General features: G+C 35.1%; 1 protein-coding gene across 4 annotated transcripts in view; it reads right to left on the reverse strand.

Annotated features, from left to right (window-relative positions):
* BMP2K (BMP2 inducible kinase) overlaps positions 1 to 17,392 on the reverse strand; it is a 126,366-nt gene that overhangs the window by 12,858 nt on the left and 96,116 nt on the right. For 3 of the 4 annotated variants that reach the window (XM_060147962.1, XM_060147964.1, XM_060147966.1), the window contains 4 exons: positions 16,631 to 16,729; positions 15,550 to 15,734; positions 12,936 to 13,093; positions 6,025 to 6,135 (listed from right to left, as the gene is read on the reverse strand). In XM_060147962.1, coding sequence (XP_060003945.1) covers positions 6,025 to 6,135; positions 12,936 to 13,093; positions 15,550 to 15,734; positions 16,631 to 16,729 — 553 coding nt within the window. The remainder of the gene's footprint in view (positions 1 to 6,024; positions 6,136 to 12,935; positions 13,094 to 15,549; positions 15,735 to 16,630; positions 16,730 to 17,392) is intronic. The other variant, XM_060147963.1, reaches the window with a different exon arrangement.

A 17,392-nucleotide genomic window follows, 5' to 3' on the forward strand; every position in this document is an offset into this window, starting at 1 on the left:
AGTTTTACACAGTCCGAAAGATGACTCCAAACTCAAAAGCTAAAATTTATCATCAATTTTCAGAGACTTTCATATACTTAGTATTCTTTTAAACAAATACTTTGTGAAAAGAATGAGATCCTGGGTAATGCCACACTATTTTAAATAAATACTGCAAATGTGTTCTTAAACCACATAAATGAACCTCTATAAACTATACCAAAAAACACAAAATATTTAGAATACATCCAAAACAATGTGGGGAGAGGGGCATAGCTGCATCATACTATTCATATTACCATTCTTCTAATCAGGTTTCCATCTTTTAGAGGACAGTTCTTTTAGTTATAAAATAGGTGGTACATTTTTAATCACATAAGAAGCTTCCAGTTTCAAGAAAATTTTGTTTTGATGTTCTTTTCCTTGCTATCGGATTATAGAGGATGAATGGCTTGAAACTGCTATTGTAATTACATGCCTTCTGTTGTCTCATCGTTTGGGGTATAAGGGAGGGGATGTAAGACTTTAAAGCTCACTTTGAATTGGAAGCATACTGCCTGCCATCATTTCTCAGCAATTTACCATGCCAGACCCAAGGATTACTGGATTAGGTGGTTTTATCAAAATCTGTACGATTTCTCTCAAGACAGGCCAAGCGACAAGGCAGTATTTGCCACTCTGATTAAAAATGTCATAAAACTGACATTTCTATCACGTCACTCATATTATTGTAGGTTTTCATTCAAAACAAGTCCCTTGATACTTGAGGAATCAAGGTGACGGAGGAGTTGGACGTGAAGCTCACGTCGTCCCACAGATACATCAAAAACACATGTACAAGTGGAACAATTCACACAGAACATCCACTGAACACTGGTAAAACAAGTCATTTAACACTTTTGTTTTGCGACTGTTTATAGAACAGAGTTTGGCATCAGACAGAGCTGGATTCCTGCTTATAAACTATCTTACCTTAAGCCAGTCACTGATCCTGCTCTGAGACTGTTTCCACTGTACGTGTACAGTAGGATTCAATAAGGTAACCATTCAGTTCAATAAGGTAACTATTCAATTCAGTAAGGTAACCATTATTACTGACATTCTGGAAGAGGAAAATTCTTGATCTTCAAGAATTACTAGAATCTAAAGTTATAAACAGTACACTCATCATGGCTTATAAAATGACCCAGCAATTGGACTGACAATCTGTAATAATTTATGTTCCAACAAGTATTCGTTATATATGATGTGACCTTCCCAACCCTAAATTCAATTTAACTCCCTGTGAGATAATGAGACCCATGAGGTAGGTCTGGGGTTGGGGAGAGTAAGGGAAGTTCACCAAACCTAATTAAAGATGAAATGCAATACAAGAAATCTAAAACTTCAGTGACGAAATTCTTCAAATACTATATGTTTCAGAATTTGAGAGTGTTTATTAAAATTAGGTTGTCCACGCTGTAATTCATTCAACTAACTGCAACACGATGCCTCGGGGAGAAGGAAGGCTGGGTGCGTTTCAGGACTGGGAACGAGCACCATGCTTTTAACAGGATGTTTGTGTGTAAACTGTACTGAACAGTGGGAGTTAATGCTTTAATAAAAATAGAAACGGCACTGTTAAAACAGTTCTTGGTGGGGAACAGCTTCACAGACAGGTTTTACACTTCATTAAAAGATGTAATTCGGTAGTTAGCTTATTATTACTGGAACTCTGTACTACTACAAGCTAGATGGCAGCTTCAAAACTTATTTAACACTAAGATTTTGGAATTTAGTGGTAAGTAGTAAAACTACTATTTAATAACACAACCTACGAGAGCCACAATAGCGACCAACACTAAGGATGTTCGTGTGTTGTATAACATGCTCTCATTTAATCCTTTCAACAATCTCATCAACTAGCTAATATTATCCCCAATTTAAGATACAGAAACCCTCTAAGAAATTAGGCAACACCCGGTATCACATGGTTAATCTGGGACAGAACTAAGATTCATACCCAGGGCTTTATCATTCGAAAGTCAATGTTCTCTATGACACACCACACTACTAATATCAGCTTAGTAACCTGACATAAAAGGTATATATAATTCCATTATAATTAAGATATCAGCTTATGGAATAAGATATTCCCTTTCTATACAGCACCAAACAGATTCTTGATATAATTATTTGATTTCTGGGTAAAAGAATAATTCCAAAATTTAATCTTGCCCATAAAGAAATGTTTAAAGCTAAGAAGAAGGAAAGCTAGATTTGATTCATTTGAAGACATGGTCTACCAAAATGTTACCTTCAGCTAAGTTTCTTAAGAAGTCCAAAAGTGATACTCATAAGCCAAGGCAACCAACAGGCATCCATACAGACAAACTAAGGCTGCTGACTGTACCGGATCTGCCGTACATGCAGCTAACAAGGAGAAGAAACAGGTATTTTCGCTTCTAAATAGTAGAGGCTATGGGACCTAGGGTTAGGGGCATAGAGTGCAGCCATTCCTCTAGTAAAAGCCCCCTATCCCTTTTTTTGAAGCTAGAATACAATGAAGCAGTACCTTGAAGATTCACAAGGAAAAATTATGTCCAACAAAGAATTATTTACCCAGCCAAATTATCAGTCAAGTGTCAGGTTAGGCAAAAAAGGCAGCAAAGTTTAAAAGTTTTCCTCCCGTGCATATATATTTTCTCAAGAAATTTCTAGAGGAGTTGCTCTACTAACCAAGAAAGAGGAAGAGAGGAGATCCAAGAATTCCCAGGAGGATCGACGGGCAAAGGAAAATACTAGGATGATAAGTGCGTGGCAGGCACAGGAAGCAACCGACTCAGGCTGCAGAGCTCCGCCAGAGACATAATCAAGTAAAAATGAAAATGACAGCCACCTTAAATTGGGAGGAAATGTACGTTTCCAAATGGAGATGAATCAATGACAGGGTACAGAAAAAACCAGGGAACAAAACACAGTCATTTTTATAAACATCATTATAATTAACTCCAGGAAAAATAAAACCTTATAGAAGGAAATGTAAAAATGGTATACTGGACCTCAGTGACAAATACTTACATATGCATAAAATGTACACATTGAACAACATGGACAACCAACAACAGTGTCAAAACTGTACTGGAAATTAGCGAAAGGACAGGTGCATGTGATTGGGGCTGGGTGCTAACAGTGTAATTAATCTAAATCATCATTTTCCAAAATACGAAGTCTATACACATCATCTAAAATTGAAAAAAAAAGTAAGAAATAGAAGAATAAGCATGACATATTACAATGCCAGAAGTGAAAAATTATCTCCAGGGAGTCTGAACAGGGAAAGGGTATAGGGAGGGAGCAAGCAGAGAAGTGACTTTTTTTCATTATAAACCTTGTTAAATCCAACTTTTTAAAGTAGATACACATGTTATTTTAACTTAAAAATGTAGCTTAAAAATAATTTTATAAAATTATGATAAACTGAAGAAAAGCAAAGTAAAAACTAATTCATTATAATTTCAAAGTTAAGATTAAAAGTTTTAACAGCAATTTTTCTTTCCAAATAAAAAGAACACAATTCCTAATAAAACCAGTGTAAGGAACACTAGATTTAAGACAGTGTGTCTCTTAAATTCACTTTGCCACTACAGTTCTTATAGCATTCTGCCTCATGACTGAATTCATTTTATTCTCAGCTAGCACTCTCTATATGGTTTACCTAAAATTAAATTATGTTCAGAATTGTCAACTCTCAGATTCAAGTAAGATGGCTTATCACATATACATATCACCCTGTATTGCACACACACAATACTTAGAAGTAGTTTCTTGCCTTTCTTCTGTCCTAGTCCTATAAATCTCCAGATGCTCACAGTGCCACGTGGAATATATTTTCAATGGGTAGAATTCCTTTTTCTTTTTCCAATTTCTTCATAAAGCTTATGAGGAAGTTTTTTGCTTCAGAGATTCAATTATTTTACTCTTAGAGGAAAATGAATGCCTTCAAATACTTTATTGTTACCTAAAAATTATTTATAACAAAGTATTTCTAATCTTGATGATGAATAGGTCAGTGGCAGTAAGTTATTTTCAGATTTTTAAATTTTGATTATGTATTTTGAATCTGATAAAAATAAATTAACAAAGCTAATATAGCAAAGTGATTGCCTTCTCTCTGGAGGCACATTTCTCTTATGACCATTCCCTCCTTTATTCTAGTCTATGTACTCAATTTTTTCATAACCAAACTATTCCAATGTTCTTATTAACACTAAATCTAAAAATATTTTTTGGAGCAGTAGCATTTATATCAAAGGGCATTTTTTATGGTCATTGTCCTAACACCAAGGAGTATGAATTTTTAGGAATAGTCATAATTTTTTCATACAGTCAATGAATATTAATAGGTACTTACTGGGTTGGCTACCGGGAAGGATTCAAAGACAGAAAATTCATGTTTTCAACCCTCAGCAAGCTTAAAATCTAATAGAGAAGTTAAATACCCAAAGGAAAAAAGAAAAACAAAATAGCAACAGCAGCAATCAAGCTCAAATCTGTGAGCATTATTTCTAACTACAGAAATCCTAGACCAACCCCAAAATAAGGGTGCCCAAGGAAAGGGCAAATCACTGAGGCTTACTCTAGTTCCTGATTCTCCTATTCATTTCCCCAGGGTTCTTTCAGAAGCTATTAAAGAACAGACAAGAAGTTGCATAGATATGTACAAACCTGAAGGGGATTATGTAATTCCTTCTAGAGTATGAAAAAGAGCTAGTACTGAAACCGCTTTCTGCCACAAACAGATCACTATCTGAAGTTAGTGAGTACCATGTTCTTGAGAATTTATAAAGACCATTTGAGCTATTATTTAAAAACAAAAAACAGTAACAGTTTTTGACCTAGGGTACTGGGGGTGTGAGGGAGTGCATCTATACATATTAAGTAAACTGACACAGTAAATTGTCTTCCCCAGTTAATGATTTCATATCATTCATGAAAAAGATAACCTGACGGAAGCTAACAGAAAATGACAAAAATATGGATTGCTTATTCAATAAACGGCAAAGAGTAAAAATATGGAACATCAAAGTATATAGAAACACTCTTAGTTACTGTACTGTTCTGGATAACCAAATCTGAATGTTGAAAGGCTATAACATTGCTTCAGTGTATTATCAGAAATCCTGAACACCTATTTCTTATTTTGGCTTTACATTCACAATGCTTTTCTTTTGTTACTGTTCTCTCTTGTATGAAGTTCTTTTAAATGGTAGTGATGATGTCACATATTTTACTTGCCTCAGTGAGAAATAAATGAAACAGAACCAAAGAACATAGCTGACAATTACCTTGAATATATTAAACAAAACCTTTACCTTCTAGTAAAGCATAATTTCTTCCAATGCATTTCCCTTTTCTAAGATTAAACTCAGTTTTTCCACTCTAACTATACAAACTCAAAAATCCATTTATGCCAAAGTGGGATCCTATTCCATCCTAGTATCTTCGACAGCATTAACTCGGTAATTACTTTGAAAATATTATCACAAATATTCTTAAATGGTGAATAATTAAATTCTGGATTGAAATCAAAGCAAGGAGTAAGAAGAAAATAGGTACTTTGTCACAAATTGTAACAAAGTCACTAATACTTTTTAAACACAGCTACAAGAGAGCATGTATAAACTAGGAAAACAGGATTTTTAAGCAAAAGCTAAGAATAAAAATGTCTATAAATGTATTTTAAGTATATAAAAGTGAGAGATATTTTCATGCATGAAAGTTTTCAATACTATCCAATAGTCGAGGTAGAAAGAACCAGTTATGGTTCTACTACGCAAATCAGCATTTTTCTGTGTTTGCAAAAGGCACAAATTGAATAACCCAATGGAAAGAACATTAGGAAAACTAGGATGGCTAAAGGTTAAAATAATTTTCTGTTCTATTTGCTGTAACTAAAACCTGATTCCTACTTTGGCTTTATAATAAGGGTTTTTGCCCTTGTTACTCTTATTGTTCTTGTGTGTATTTTTTATTGATAGTCATGATGTTACATATGTAACTTGCCTGAGTGAGAAATGAAAGGAACAGAACCAAAAGGATCTTCTGGAGGATGGTTATGTGGAGCAGAAAGTGGCTCTACATTCTTATCTGAGGATGCTCTCTCCTCGAGCCTGTCTGCAAAAATAAGATGAAACAAAACAAAAAATAAAATAAAAACAAAACGATCTTTAAATTTAAAAGCGGCATACAGTATAAATAAAAGTGAAAATTAAACAAAGCCTTCTTGAAAAATATGAGATTCAAAGTTCATCTGTTTAAGTATTAGTGGGTAGTCCTGAGTTTAATACATATTTGTTGCTACAAAGGCAAGTTTAACAATGTAATCACAGTGCTAGATTTCACTAAATACAATTAACCTAATAACTTAATTTGGTTTGTTTAAATACCAGGTGTCTTTAACTTGTGACATATTGGATCTGAAGTTAAACCCAGATTATTAAACAGAGACATATTTGGCAAACTTTCTCTGAAAGCACATATGGAAAAAATATTGCAAATGGTCATTCATTCATAAAATAGGTAAATCCTATTTCTCAATAGCAATAAAAAGTAATTCACTATATGTTACTTCATTTTATGTTATTGTTCATTTCTCATATTACTTGGTTAAACCATTCTCATACATACAAATGCAAAGATATAGATATTTCTCTGCTAAATTAAAAGTCTTAACAACAGAATTCATTTTTTCATTCAACAAATAGTTGAGCATCTAGTATGTGCCAGGCACTGTTCTAGACAATGGGCATGCGATAGCAAACAAAAAGAGGACTCCTGTCCTCATGGAGTTTATATGCTGGCATGGAAAAACGACTGATGAGGAACAAGCATGAGAAATAGAGACTGTTAAAGCTAGAGAGAAAAATGTAGAGCAGGGTAAAAGGAATTAAGGGTGCAGACACAGGTTGCAGTAATAAACAGAGTGAAATAGAGTGATTCTAACAGGTACCAGGTGAGAAAAGACTCCAAGGAGGCAGGAGTAGATACCTGGGGAAGAACACACCAGGCAGAGGAAGCGCTAGAGCAAAGGCTCGAGGGTGGGAGCAGGTCTGGTATGTCTGAAGAAGATTTAATATATCCTAATTCCCTAGTAGTGATTATTTTTCCCTGCTCTTAAACTCTGCACATCGCAGGTACTTTATCAGTTGAGAACTTCTGGATTTTTATAAAATGCCTATCCTCTGATTCTTGGTAATCAAACATATGCTATTAGGGACCCACTTTGCCCTTACAGATATTTTAAACATTCCCAGGACTATACTTTTCATATTCCCAGGAATTCTATGGGTAAACTATGCTAGTTTCATTTGAGTCCTAAGGGATGGCAGGATGGGGAGGGAGAATCCAAATAGAATTAGAATTCTTTAAAAATGACTCGTAACTGCAGAGTGAAACAAAAAGCCCCAAGTTAAAGCAGCAATCTCCTAGGACAGTGCTTCTCAAATTTAATGTGCATTCTAATCACCTGGGAGTTGTTAAAATGCAGATTCTGACTGGATGGTTCTGCAATGGATCCTGAAATTCTGCAGTTCAACAGGCTTCCAGATGACATGATACTGCTGGTCCAGGGAGCACAAGCTTGAGAAGGCAAGGCCCTAGAGTCTACAATATCCTGAAAATACTCAATTATTGCTATGGACAACTGATTCTTTAAACACCTTTATGACACATTTATGAGCTTTTATGGCTAAAACTAATTCTGCAATATCCACACGAAATTTTAGGTTGTTTAAATTTTTACTTAAAATTTTGTTTGAAGCACTAGTTAATATTTTAAGGCAACACATCTGACAACTGATTTATGCACAAATAAAATTTCCAAAACTTAAGAGGTTATTTTCAAATCCAATACAGAAATGGATAACAATGAAAATTTATTTTAGATGTTCTTTTTCAAGGTGTTCAGGAAATCTTAATTAAACTTAATTAAAACTTAATTAAAACTTAATTCAGGAAATCAGTAACAAATGCTGATTGTACTATGAAAAAAAGCTTTTTCATATTTTCTTGTCCAACATATTTTCTTGTAAAGAAGTTACTTTCACAGCAACTTTCTGAAAAAATAAGGCTGGAGACCACCTTATATAACCAAGGGTGTCTTTAATTTATTGTGGTGGGAAGCCACAATCAAACTTTAAGGAGAGGCCTAAGATTCACTGAATCACAGAGGATACCTGTGGGTTACCAATTTTATCAGGCCCTGATAAAATTATACTTATATATATATATATATATTTGCATGTAAGTATATAGTTTATAGGTACTTAGGTCAAAATCAGGACCAGATTTCCTTCCTAAACCATCTGCATCATAATTGCCAGGACTCCCGTACAAAATGTATTTATACTCCTGTATAAAACCTGGGTCCTATCACAGACCTAATGAATCAGATTATCTGAGTAGAAGCTTGGGAATCTACATATTAACATATTCTCCAGGTTTATAAACCACTACTGTTCCAATGGTTCCCAGCATATAAAAATGCAAAGTTACCACTAAAGTTCTTTGAATCCTCATGCAGTGATGTATTATCTCCATCTATCTATGGTAAATTCATGGTAAATGTATAAACAGCACCATGTAGTTATGACAAGAGTACAAATACTATCATGTAGGGGTAAACAAATATTTTTTATACATGGGGCCCCCATAAGTTAAAATATGAAGATACTCTTCCATACAAAGTTCATTTATCCAATTATTTCACAACAGGAAGCAGAATAAACTCACTATAAAATGAATCATGCTCTCATTGTTCCAAAAAACACAGGATCAATTTTTCCATGGAAGATTTTTAGAAAACCATTTAGATTTCTAAAGTTTACATGATAATCTGGGTCCCAGGGCACAAAATAAAAGATAAACATACATATTAATTTTTTTAATTATCAATTACCTATAAATAAAAACTAACAAAATGGTATGTAGAGTTTCAAATACATAGTCACCCCTAAAATGTATTTAAGCTCCATTTTCAAAGAACTGGTTTTCTTTCCATTAGAGCAAAACTTGAGCTTGATTTGTCCAATATAAGAAACTTACCTCTTCCTGCCTTCCCAAAAGAATTGTGTGCTGAATAAAGACAGTATCTTTTCAAGAATTGTAATGGATACAGATGGCAAAAATACAGGATTTTAAAATCCTAAAATCAAACTGTATTTCATACTATCATCAGAAAATTAATATACTCTAAAAAGTTAATTCAGCAGCTTATATGGATAATGGCTTGAATAGCCAAAAGGTTAAAGAATAAGGTTTAAAAGTACAGTCTTCATCTGATACTTCTGACACTGTTCTAATATACCTGAAAAGTTCTGTTATTCTGCCCTAAAGGAAGTGATAGGTCTGAATCAGCTTAAAATGGTGAGAGTTAATGTTTTACAGCAAACTAACTATATATACAGATGTTTATATCTATTTCATACTGTGGCTTCAGAAAAAAACACCCAACACATTCAGTAGAATATGCAAAGCAGCCAGTCTTTAGTTTCTTCCTTTTAGTTATTTTGATGCAATTTTAAACAGAAATAAACAATAAATCCACTATCAACAAGAAAACAATATTCCATCAAGTATTACTTTTAATTAACATGTAGAGCTACACAACTATTCAAACAAATGCAACTTAAAAATTTTCCCAATGCAAACACCTGTATTCTAATTCGTGTTTAATGTATTAAATATTATGACAATTAGATTTCTGAAGCTTACATACTAATCTGGATGCTTTGATACAAAAGACCATGAAAAATACAAGCTTAAACTGTAAAAAATACTGAGACTAGCTTTATTAATAACGCTTAATTTCGATTTAATGTTTTAGTCTTAAATAGGAACAGGTAAAAAATTCCAAACCATAAATATTGTTACACTGAAAGCAAAAGCAAGAAGAATTTGATTTATATTTTATATGTTAAATCCCTTTGCCAGCTGGATTCAACTGTTCTCTTAAAGATCACTAAAAAACCAGTTTTTTTATCACCAGTTACTGGTATCTTGGAATTTTAGTATTTCAAAATATAATTTTTAAATTACCTTCTGGAAAATACACACAAGTAAAATATTTCCTAGACAGCACATCTTTTTGCTTTTTTTTTTAAATAAATAACCACATACCATTTAAAAACTAAAACCTCAAATGGCAATGTTTTATTCTGAACAATCATTACATGGACAATGCCTATATTTTTAAGGACCATACATAAAAGTATTCAGTTTCTCACTGGAAAGCTTTCATAAGCCAAATATAAAAAATCTCAGAAAGGACTTTGAAAAATTGTTGATAAATATCTGTGCTGAGAAAAAAGATAAATTTGATATTCCAAACACATTGATAATTTATTCATTTTGGAAAAAGTTGATAGGGACAGAGGAACCAACCAGTAATGACCAACAATCAATTTTCATTACACCGTTAGTCTACTGAAACTCTTAAGGTTCTAGAAGAGGTCTTTTGCCCATCGGTGTAATTTAAACCCTTATCAAGTAGATCAAATATTAGATACCTTATTGGTTGTGAGTGAAACGGGTGCTAAGATGACTCAATATTACAATAAAGTCAAATCTGGGAGGAAATCTTTCTAAACTATATTCTATACTTTATTGATTTCTTTATAAACTTTATTAAAGACATTTCAGCTTTTTTGAACCCCATTACTATAACTATCAATTATTAAGGGAAAACCAGACATTTTTCCATCTCTTTCCATGCTGTCATACATCACTTCTGCTGTTGATGTGTTTGCCCACAAAGCCCCTTCTATTTGGTTTTTTTAATTGCCAGCTGAGAAACCTGACAGTTTAGATATAATTTTTAAATGCTGGTTATAGAGCAATAACCTCAGGAGTCAGAGCCCAAAGACTTATACAGAAGGTGAGAAAAGCAGAGGTGACATTTATGGAGTGCCCAGACTCTTTAAAGACATTATTTAATCTTCTTGACAACCCTATGAAGTAAGCATCATTATACCCAGTTTATAAATAAGTAAGTGAAACAGCAGTTAAGTGACTTTACAGAGGTAAACCTAGTTAAATGACTTGGCCAGGTATCAGAATTCACGTTTTCTGGTGCTATGTGCCAATTTCAGTACACTGTCCTTGTGACAGTGATTTCAATAGCTCGGGGACCATCTAGGCAGTTTCCCAAATGGCTGCGTTGCTCCATGTCTGACCTTCAGATAAAGTTCCTCCTGCACTGACATTTGGAACTTAGTATCTTTCCATATCTAATGCTGCAATGAAGTCTGAACTCTCTTGGCATACACATGTGTATACAAACACATACACAAATTACACATGTAATCAGACCTTAAAGTTTGAAAGCAAATAGCTGGTTAAGAGTTTTACATGCTAAATCCAATTTTTATGAAGTTAGGTATACATGAATATTTGTATGCCATTCTTGCCTATGCAAAGTAACTAACACTTGGGTGTCACTACAAATTCTAGGGAGCTTAGAATAACATTTTTATAAGGCACAAAAAAATGTGAATACTTTACCCATTCCATAAATTGATTTATTTTTTAAAAACAGTGGGGAGGGGAACGTTCACCCAAAGAGTAGAAAACACTGATTTAGCAAACCTTAGTTACTATTCTGGTCAGAATACATTAAAATGAATATCTTAATTCTCCCTTTTGCTTTAAAAATAATTCTGTAAATTACAATGATTGGTTATCCCCTGTATCTCCCTATCATCTCCCTAAAGGAAAGAGATATTTTACTTCCTTTTTTAAATATCTTGCTTTGGGGACCACTCAACATAAATTGTAGGAAAAATGCCAAACAAAAATGTTGTAGTTTAAAACAAATTTTTTTAATAAAAAAAAATGTAAGATTGGTTTTACCAAAGTCAACAAACCTTTATTAAAGGCTCAGAACTCATTTTTATATCTGCATTTAATCAATTTAATTTTTCATAATCATATAACCAATATGTAAAATACCAATTTAAATTCCAAACAACTATTCTTACATGAATTCAGGGCACTTACAAACTTTATATAAAATATATACCAATTTGGAACAAAGTACTTCATCTAATTAATGTTCTCATAAGGCCAGTTACCTAAAATAAAATAGAAACTAAGAACTATACCTAGGGACCATCAAGACCCTCTTTTCACATGCAAAATGGGGAAACACACTGGACACACACGTGCACACACACACCCCCAAGACTCAGAAACCTGACAATTATCTATAGACTCTCCAGGAGTGAGCTTTTTGCTACTGTTTTGCAACCTCCCCAAAATACGCCATACATACCTTTTCCAAAAAATAACTTCTAAAATATGTATAGCGAGACTTGACGTATATATTAGGTAGTTTAAGATAAGGCAATGACTGCAAGTAAAAACATTGAGATATCTGATTTAAAATGGAAAAGAATTTATTTCACTTTTGCCATACCAGGACAACAAGGCAGCCCGTTTATGTCACCACTCATTAAAGGGACATTACAAAACATTAACATAATGTAGTAGCCATGTTTTCTTTCAGGCACTTTCAAAGGGCATCTCAGACCCACAATATCTTCTACTGAGTGTGCAAGAAAACAGAGCTGCAAAATGATTAGTAAGGCAAGATACTAATCTCTCCCTTTTTATTTGAGCATTAATTTTCCATTTTTTGGAGATTTCTGAATTAACATTCAAAGATATGCAGTATTTAAGTGCTCGGAATTAGCATATTATCAGCAATCTTGGGTTTAACAGCTACTATCAAGCAATTGATTTCTAAAGCACACAATATAGTTTGATAGTATATGTAAAAGAAGATGGCCTGAATTTTGCCCTCAAATGCACAAAAAGAATTTTCTCTTTACCATCCCAAAACAGTCTTTGGCCTTGCTGAATAATTATAGAGCTGTTATTTTACTGTGAAGCAAAATAAGCCTTCAAGTGTCCCTTACTTGATCTTAGAAGGTCAAATTCTCTGTCCAACAGTTCCTCTTCTGTTAACTTGGAGAAATTATCCTCTCCAAAAGGATTCCACCCTGACATATCAGGTGGGTTACTGATGTTCTTCTGATTTGTAATATTTGCAACTGCCTCTTTATCAGCAACTGACCTAGAGTAAAAATTAAGAGAGGAAAAAGGAGGAAAAAAATACATTATAATTGAAAATTTTAAAGTTTCCTAGTTCATACTTTATAAACACTTGGAAAAGCAGATGATTTTATTATGATGGAGGTGGCAGTAAGGGCATGGATTGGAAAGGAGACCACATGGGATTTGAATCACCTCCATAAAGGTCACTAGCTGTGTACCCTTGGGCAAGTTCCTTAACTTCTCTAGGTCTCAACTTCCTTATCTGTGAAACAAGAGTAGCAGTATCCACCTCATAGGGTTACTGGGAAGATTAAATGATTTAATACATGTAAAGCAGAGAGAACATAAATAAATAAATAAGCACTCATTAAATATTAACTATTATTTATCATAGTGAATAAACCTTAAAGTGAAAATCAGTTCCCATATCAAACAGTATCACTCTAAAATCACTACTGAATAAGGTGATTTTATGTCCTGGTTATGCTGAGAGACATCACGATAATTTTCCTTTTGACAAAGACATTCTCTACATAGCTACCAACAAAAGGTGAGCTGCTAGAATTGCTTTATGAATTGCCTAAAACTAGAGGAGGGTTATTTTCTGTATAATAAATTATTCGTGGTGTTTAAAATATCTATAGTCTGGGGCTTCCCTGGTGGCGCAGTGGTTGAGAGTCCGCCTGCGGATGCAGGGGACACGGGTTCGTGCCCCGGTCCGGGAAGATCCCACATGCCGCGGAGCGGCTGGGCCCGTGAGCCATGGCCGCTGAGCCTGTGCGTCCGGAGCCTGTGCTCCGCAACGGGAGAGGCCACAACAGTGAGAGGCCCGCATACCGCAAAAACAAACAAACAAACAACAAAAAAAAAAATCTATAGTCTGGAGCCTAGGACTACTGGTTCTATGAAATTTATCCAATAGGCCTCTTGGCTTTTAATAGAAGATGAGAGTTTAAAGCCTTCTTAACCTAAGAATACCTGGGTACCTCTCCCTCAACCCAGCCTGGAAATACAGCATAGGCACGAGGCAGTATAACAAAGTTGTCAAGTTCATTTAACAATTCAGATCCAGACCTTCTAACACCGGTAATGGAGGGAGAATCTCTATGTGCTTCTAAAGAAGTATCTCAATTTTGCAAGCCTTGACTCATCCCCTTAAATTCACCTTCCCCTTGGGAGCTCACTTCCATTGCCACCACACAGATCTTGAAAGCAAAGAAAGGGCAAAAGTTGCCCATTTAATCCCCTAGCCCAAGCCCCTTCAGTATAGTTGAGCCAAGAATGGAACGTTTGAACACTCACTGAAAGCTAGAATTGGCCAACTAGTAGATAGTCTTTCTAGTAAATATAACTTAGGTATCTTAATAATAAATGTAATTCAGTTTAGAACCCACTCTAGGAATGCATCAACTGCCTCCGTATGAAGGAATCCCATCTCTAATTCCAAAACTACCTTCAAGGACTTTCCAAGTTCTAGAAACACAGATAAGAGAGGTTAAAACTCAAAGAGAAATGGGCATGCCCCTCCTGCCTGTCAATGATCCTTTTACAACTTTAGAATTCCCGATCTGAATCATCTTCCTCCTGTTCCCGGAATGAATTTATGGATTCTTCTTCGTAGACTGTAACTCAAGGGAGGGTGTCACCTTAACCTACACTTCAAACACGTGTTAAAATACGTCTGCAAGTTCTTTGACACTCCTCCCTTCAAAGGGTGGAACCAAATTCCCCTGCCCTTGAATGTGGGCTAGATCTAGTGACTCAGATAACAAATGAAATATGGTGGAAGTGCCAACGTGTGACTTCTGAGACTAGATCATAAAAGGCATCAAAGGTTCCTCCTTGCCCTCTCTTTTGGACCACGTGTTCTGAAAGAAACCAGAATAAACAATTCCTTGTTCAAAACAGTCTTTGATTTTGCCAAAGAGAATACTCAAGCAGCCTTTCAGAGAGATCCATGTGACAAAAAACTGAGGCCTCCTGCCCACAGCCATGTGAGTGACCTTACAAACAGATTCACCAGTACCAGGCAAGCCTTCAGTGGACTGCAGCCCCAGCCAACATCTTAACTGTAACCTCATGAGAGACCCTTCCCTGGTCATAACCATACAGGTAAGCTACTCCTAAATTCCTGATCCAAAGAAAGTGTGTGAGATAATAAATGTTTATCATCGTTTTAAACTACTAAGTTTGTCAAACAAAGAATGTCTTAACATATAAGCTAATAATTTTCTTAGCCTTAAATGCTGCTGGATGTTGCTAAGCCTTATTTGCAAATAGCCGTTAGCAGAATTAACTGATGGAAATGGAAAGAAGGATGGAGATGCAAAGGGTTCAGGAGAGAGGACTAGTAAGAGAACAAAGGGAACTCTAAGATGGGCTCTAAATTAATTCAGGAGCCACTTAGTGACTCTACTCCATGATAACACCCACTGCCACAATAATTTCCTTTGTATTCAATGGAAAAATACTTGCCTATTGGCACTATAAGAGGAGTCCATTATGGTTCCAACCTGAGCTGGAAGTGATGAAGTGTAGGACACTAAGGCTGGTGAGAACTCTTGAGGGGAAGTGAGATATTCTGGTGATGCCTGTTGTTGAGACTGCTGATGTTGAGCTAGCATTTGCTGCTGCAAGAAAGCCTGCTGATACTGCTGCATCTGAAACAAAAAATGCCGTTATACAAAACAATGCTCAAGGTCACTAAAGCACTGTTAGCATTGCCCCTATTTACTATGCTCTTTCCTTTTCACACTGGCAACAAAATCAGAAACATGAAAAACAATTTTTATCTGAAGGAGCGCTCGCTACTAGAAAACTACAAGGTGAAATAAATCTAAAGGACTCCCCTGGTGGTCCAGTGGTTAAGACTTTGCCTTCCAGGGCAGGGAGAGCGGGTTCGATCCCTGGGGGAACTAAGATCCCACATGCCTGGCGGCCAAAAAACCAAAACAGAAATAAATCTATTTAAGAAGTTGTTTAACTGGACTTACTGTGGTGATCATTTTGTAATATATCCAAATATCGAAATATTACGTTATCTCAGGTAGACAGTTTCAGGTAAACGAATATAATCTTATGTCAATTATACCTCAATTAAAAAAAAAAGGAACTGGAAAGTTAGCGTCACCTGGCAGGATTCAAAAATTCTCCTTTAAATAGTTTAATAAAAAATGATATGGTAGTTTAAAGTCACTTGGTATAGCAGTTGCTGTAAAAACAGGTCAAACTATTCTCTGAAGCAAATGCAACCTTCCTTTGGGTTTCTTTTCTTTTCTTTTCTTCAACAGACATTTGCCAAATGAGAGAGACATATGACAAGAGATCCTGGGTAACCAATCATCTCCTTATACTATCAGATAAGATGTGCCAGATCCCCGTTCAGCCCAATGTAAAGCTGCTTGAGAATACATATCTGGCTTTGATAAAATACATGTTAATAAACTAACGAGTTGATTCTGAATTATTAAATTCTGAATAATACAATTCGTACTGTGAATTCCAACACTGGAATGTATACTCAGAGAGAAATCTCTAGAAATTACATAACGCTTACCATTGTAGGATACTGTGATGCAGAAGGTTGCGGCTGATATACTGAATGCATTAAAAACTGTTGTTGAAGTATCTGTTGCTGTTGCACTGCATGTTGATACTACAATTGGAAAAACAAACTCATCAGTATTACTCATGCCTTTTTTGTGCGAGAACCTTTTTTTTTAGGTATTGATCTTACCATAACAATGACTTGGGTACTCAATAGTCCAAACACTAATGTAAGATACCTATAGTCAGTAAGTGACTATAACTTAAATCATCTTATTGGAATTGGTTTCAAAATTATCAATGAAACATAATAGATTCAACTAAAACCATCTCCAGCACAGTTTAAGGATGTCTGGAAGAAACCTAAACCTAAACACGTTTACCAGCTAATGAAGACCCCTGAAGTGACTTGTGTCCAGGAACCATTACAGTAAATTCCCAAGATCCTCTGTCTCCCCTTCAATGATATCTTCTGGCCATCCAATGGCACCCCTATTTAACTATCCTCCACTCTGGGTCTATCAGTCAAGACCAGAGGACGGGGTACACCCATGAGAAGTAGCATACATATAAACTGGCTCAAAAATAGTTCAGAAAATGATGGAAGGATGATGATGACAGTCATTAAATTTAAAATAGTTTAGTGCTAACTAGAGATGCGCAGGTTCTGATGAGGCAAAGGACAGACTAGAACTTCAGGTCATATTTTTCTATGTCCCTTCCAACTGTAAATGCCAACCCTACACACACACACACACACACACACACACCC

Source organism: Lagenorhynchus albirostris, chromosome 4, assembly GCF_949774975.1.
Source record: "Lagenorhynchus albirostris chromosome 4, mLagAlb1.1, whole genome shotgun sequence".
Taxonomy (NCBI): Eukaryota; Metazoa; Chordata; class Mammalia; order Artiodactyla; family Delphinidae; genus Lagenorhynchus; species Lagenorhynchus albirostris.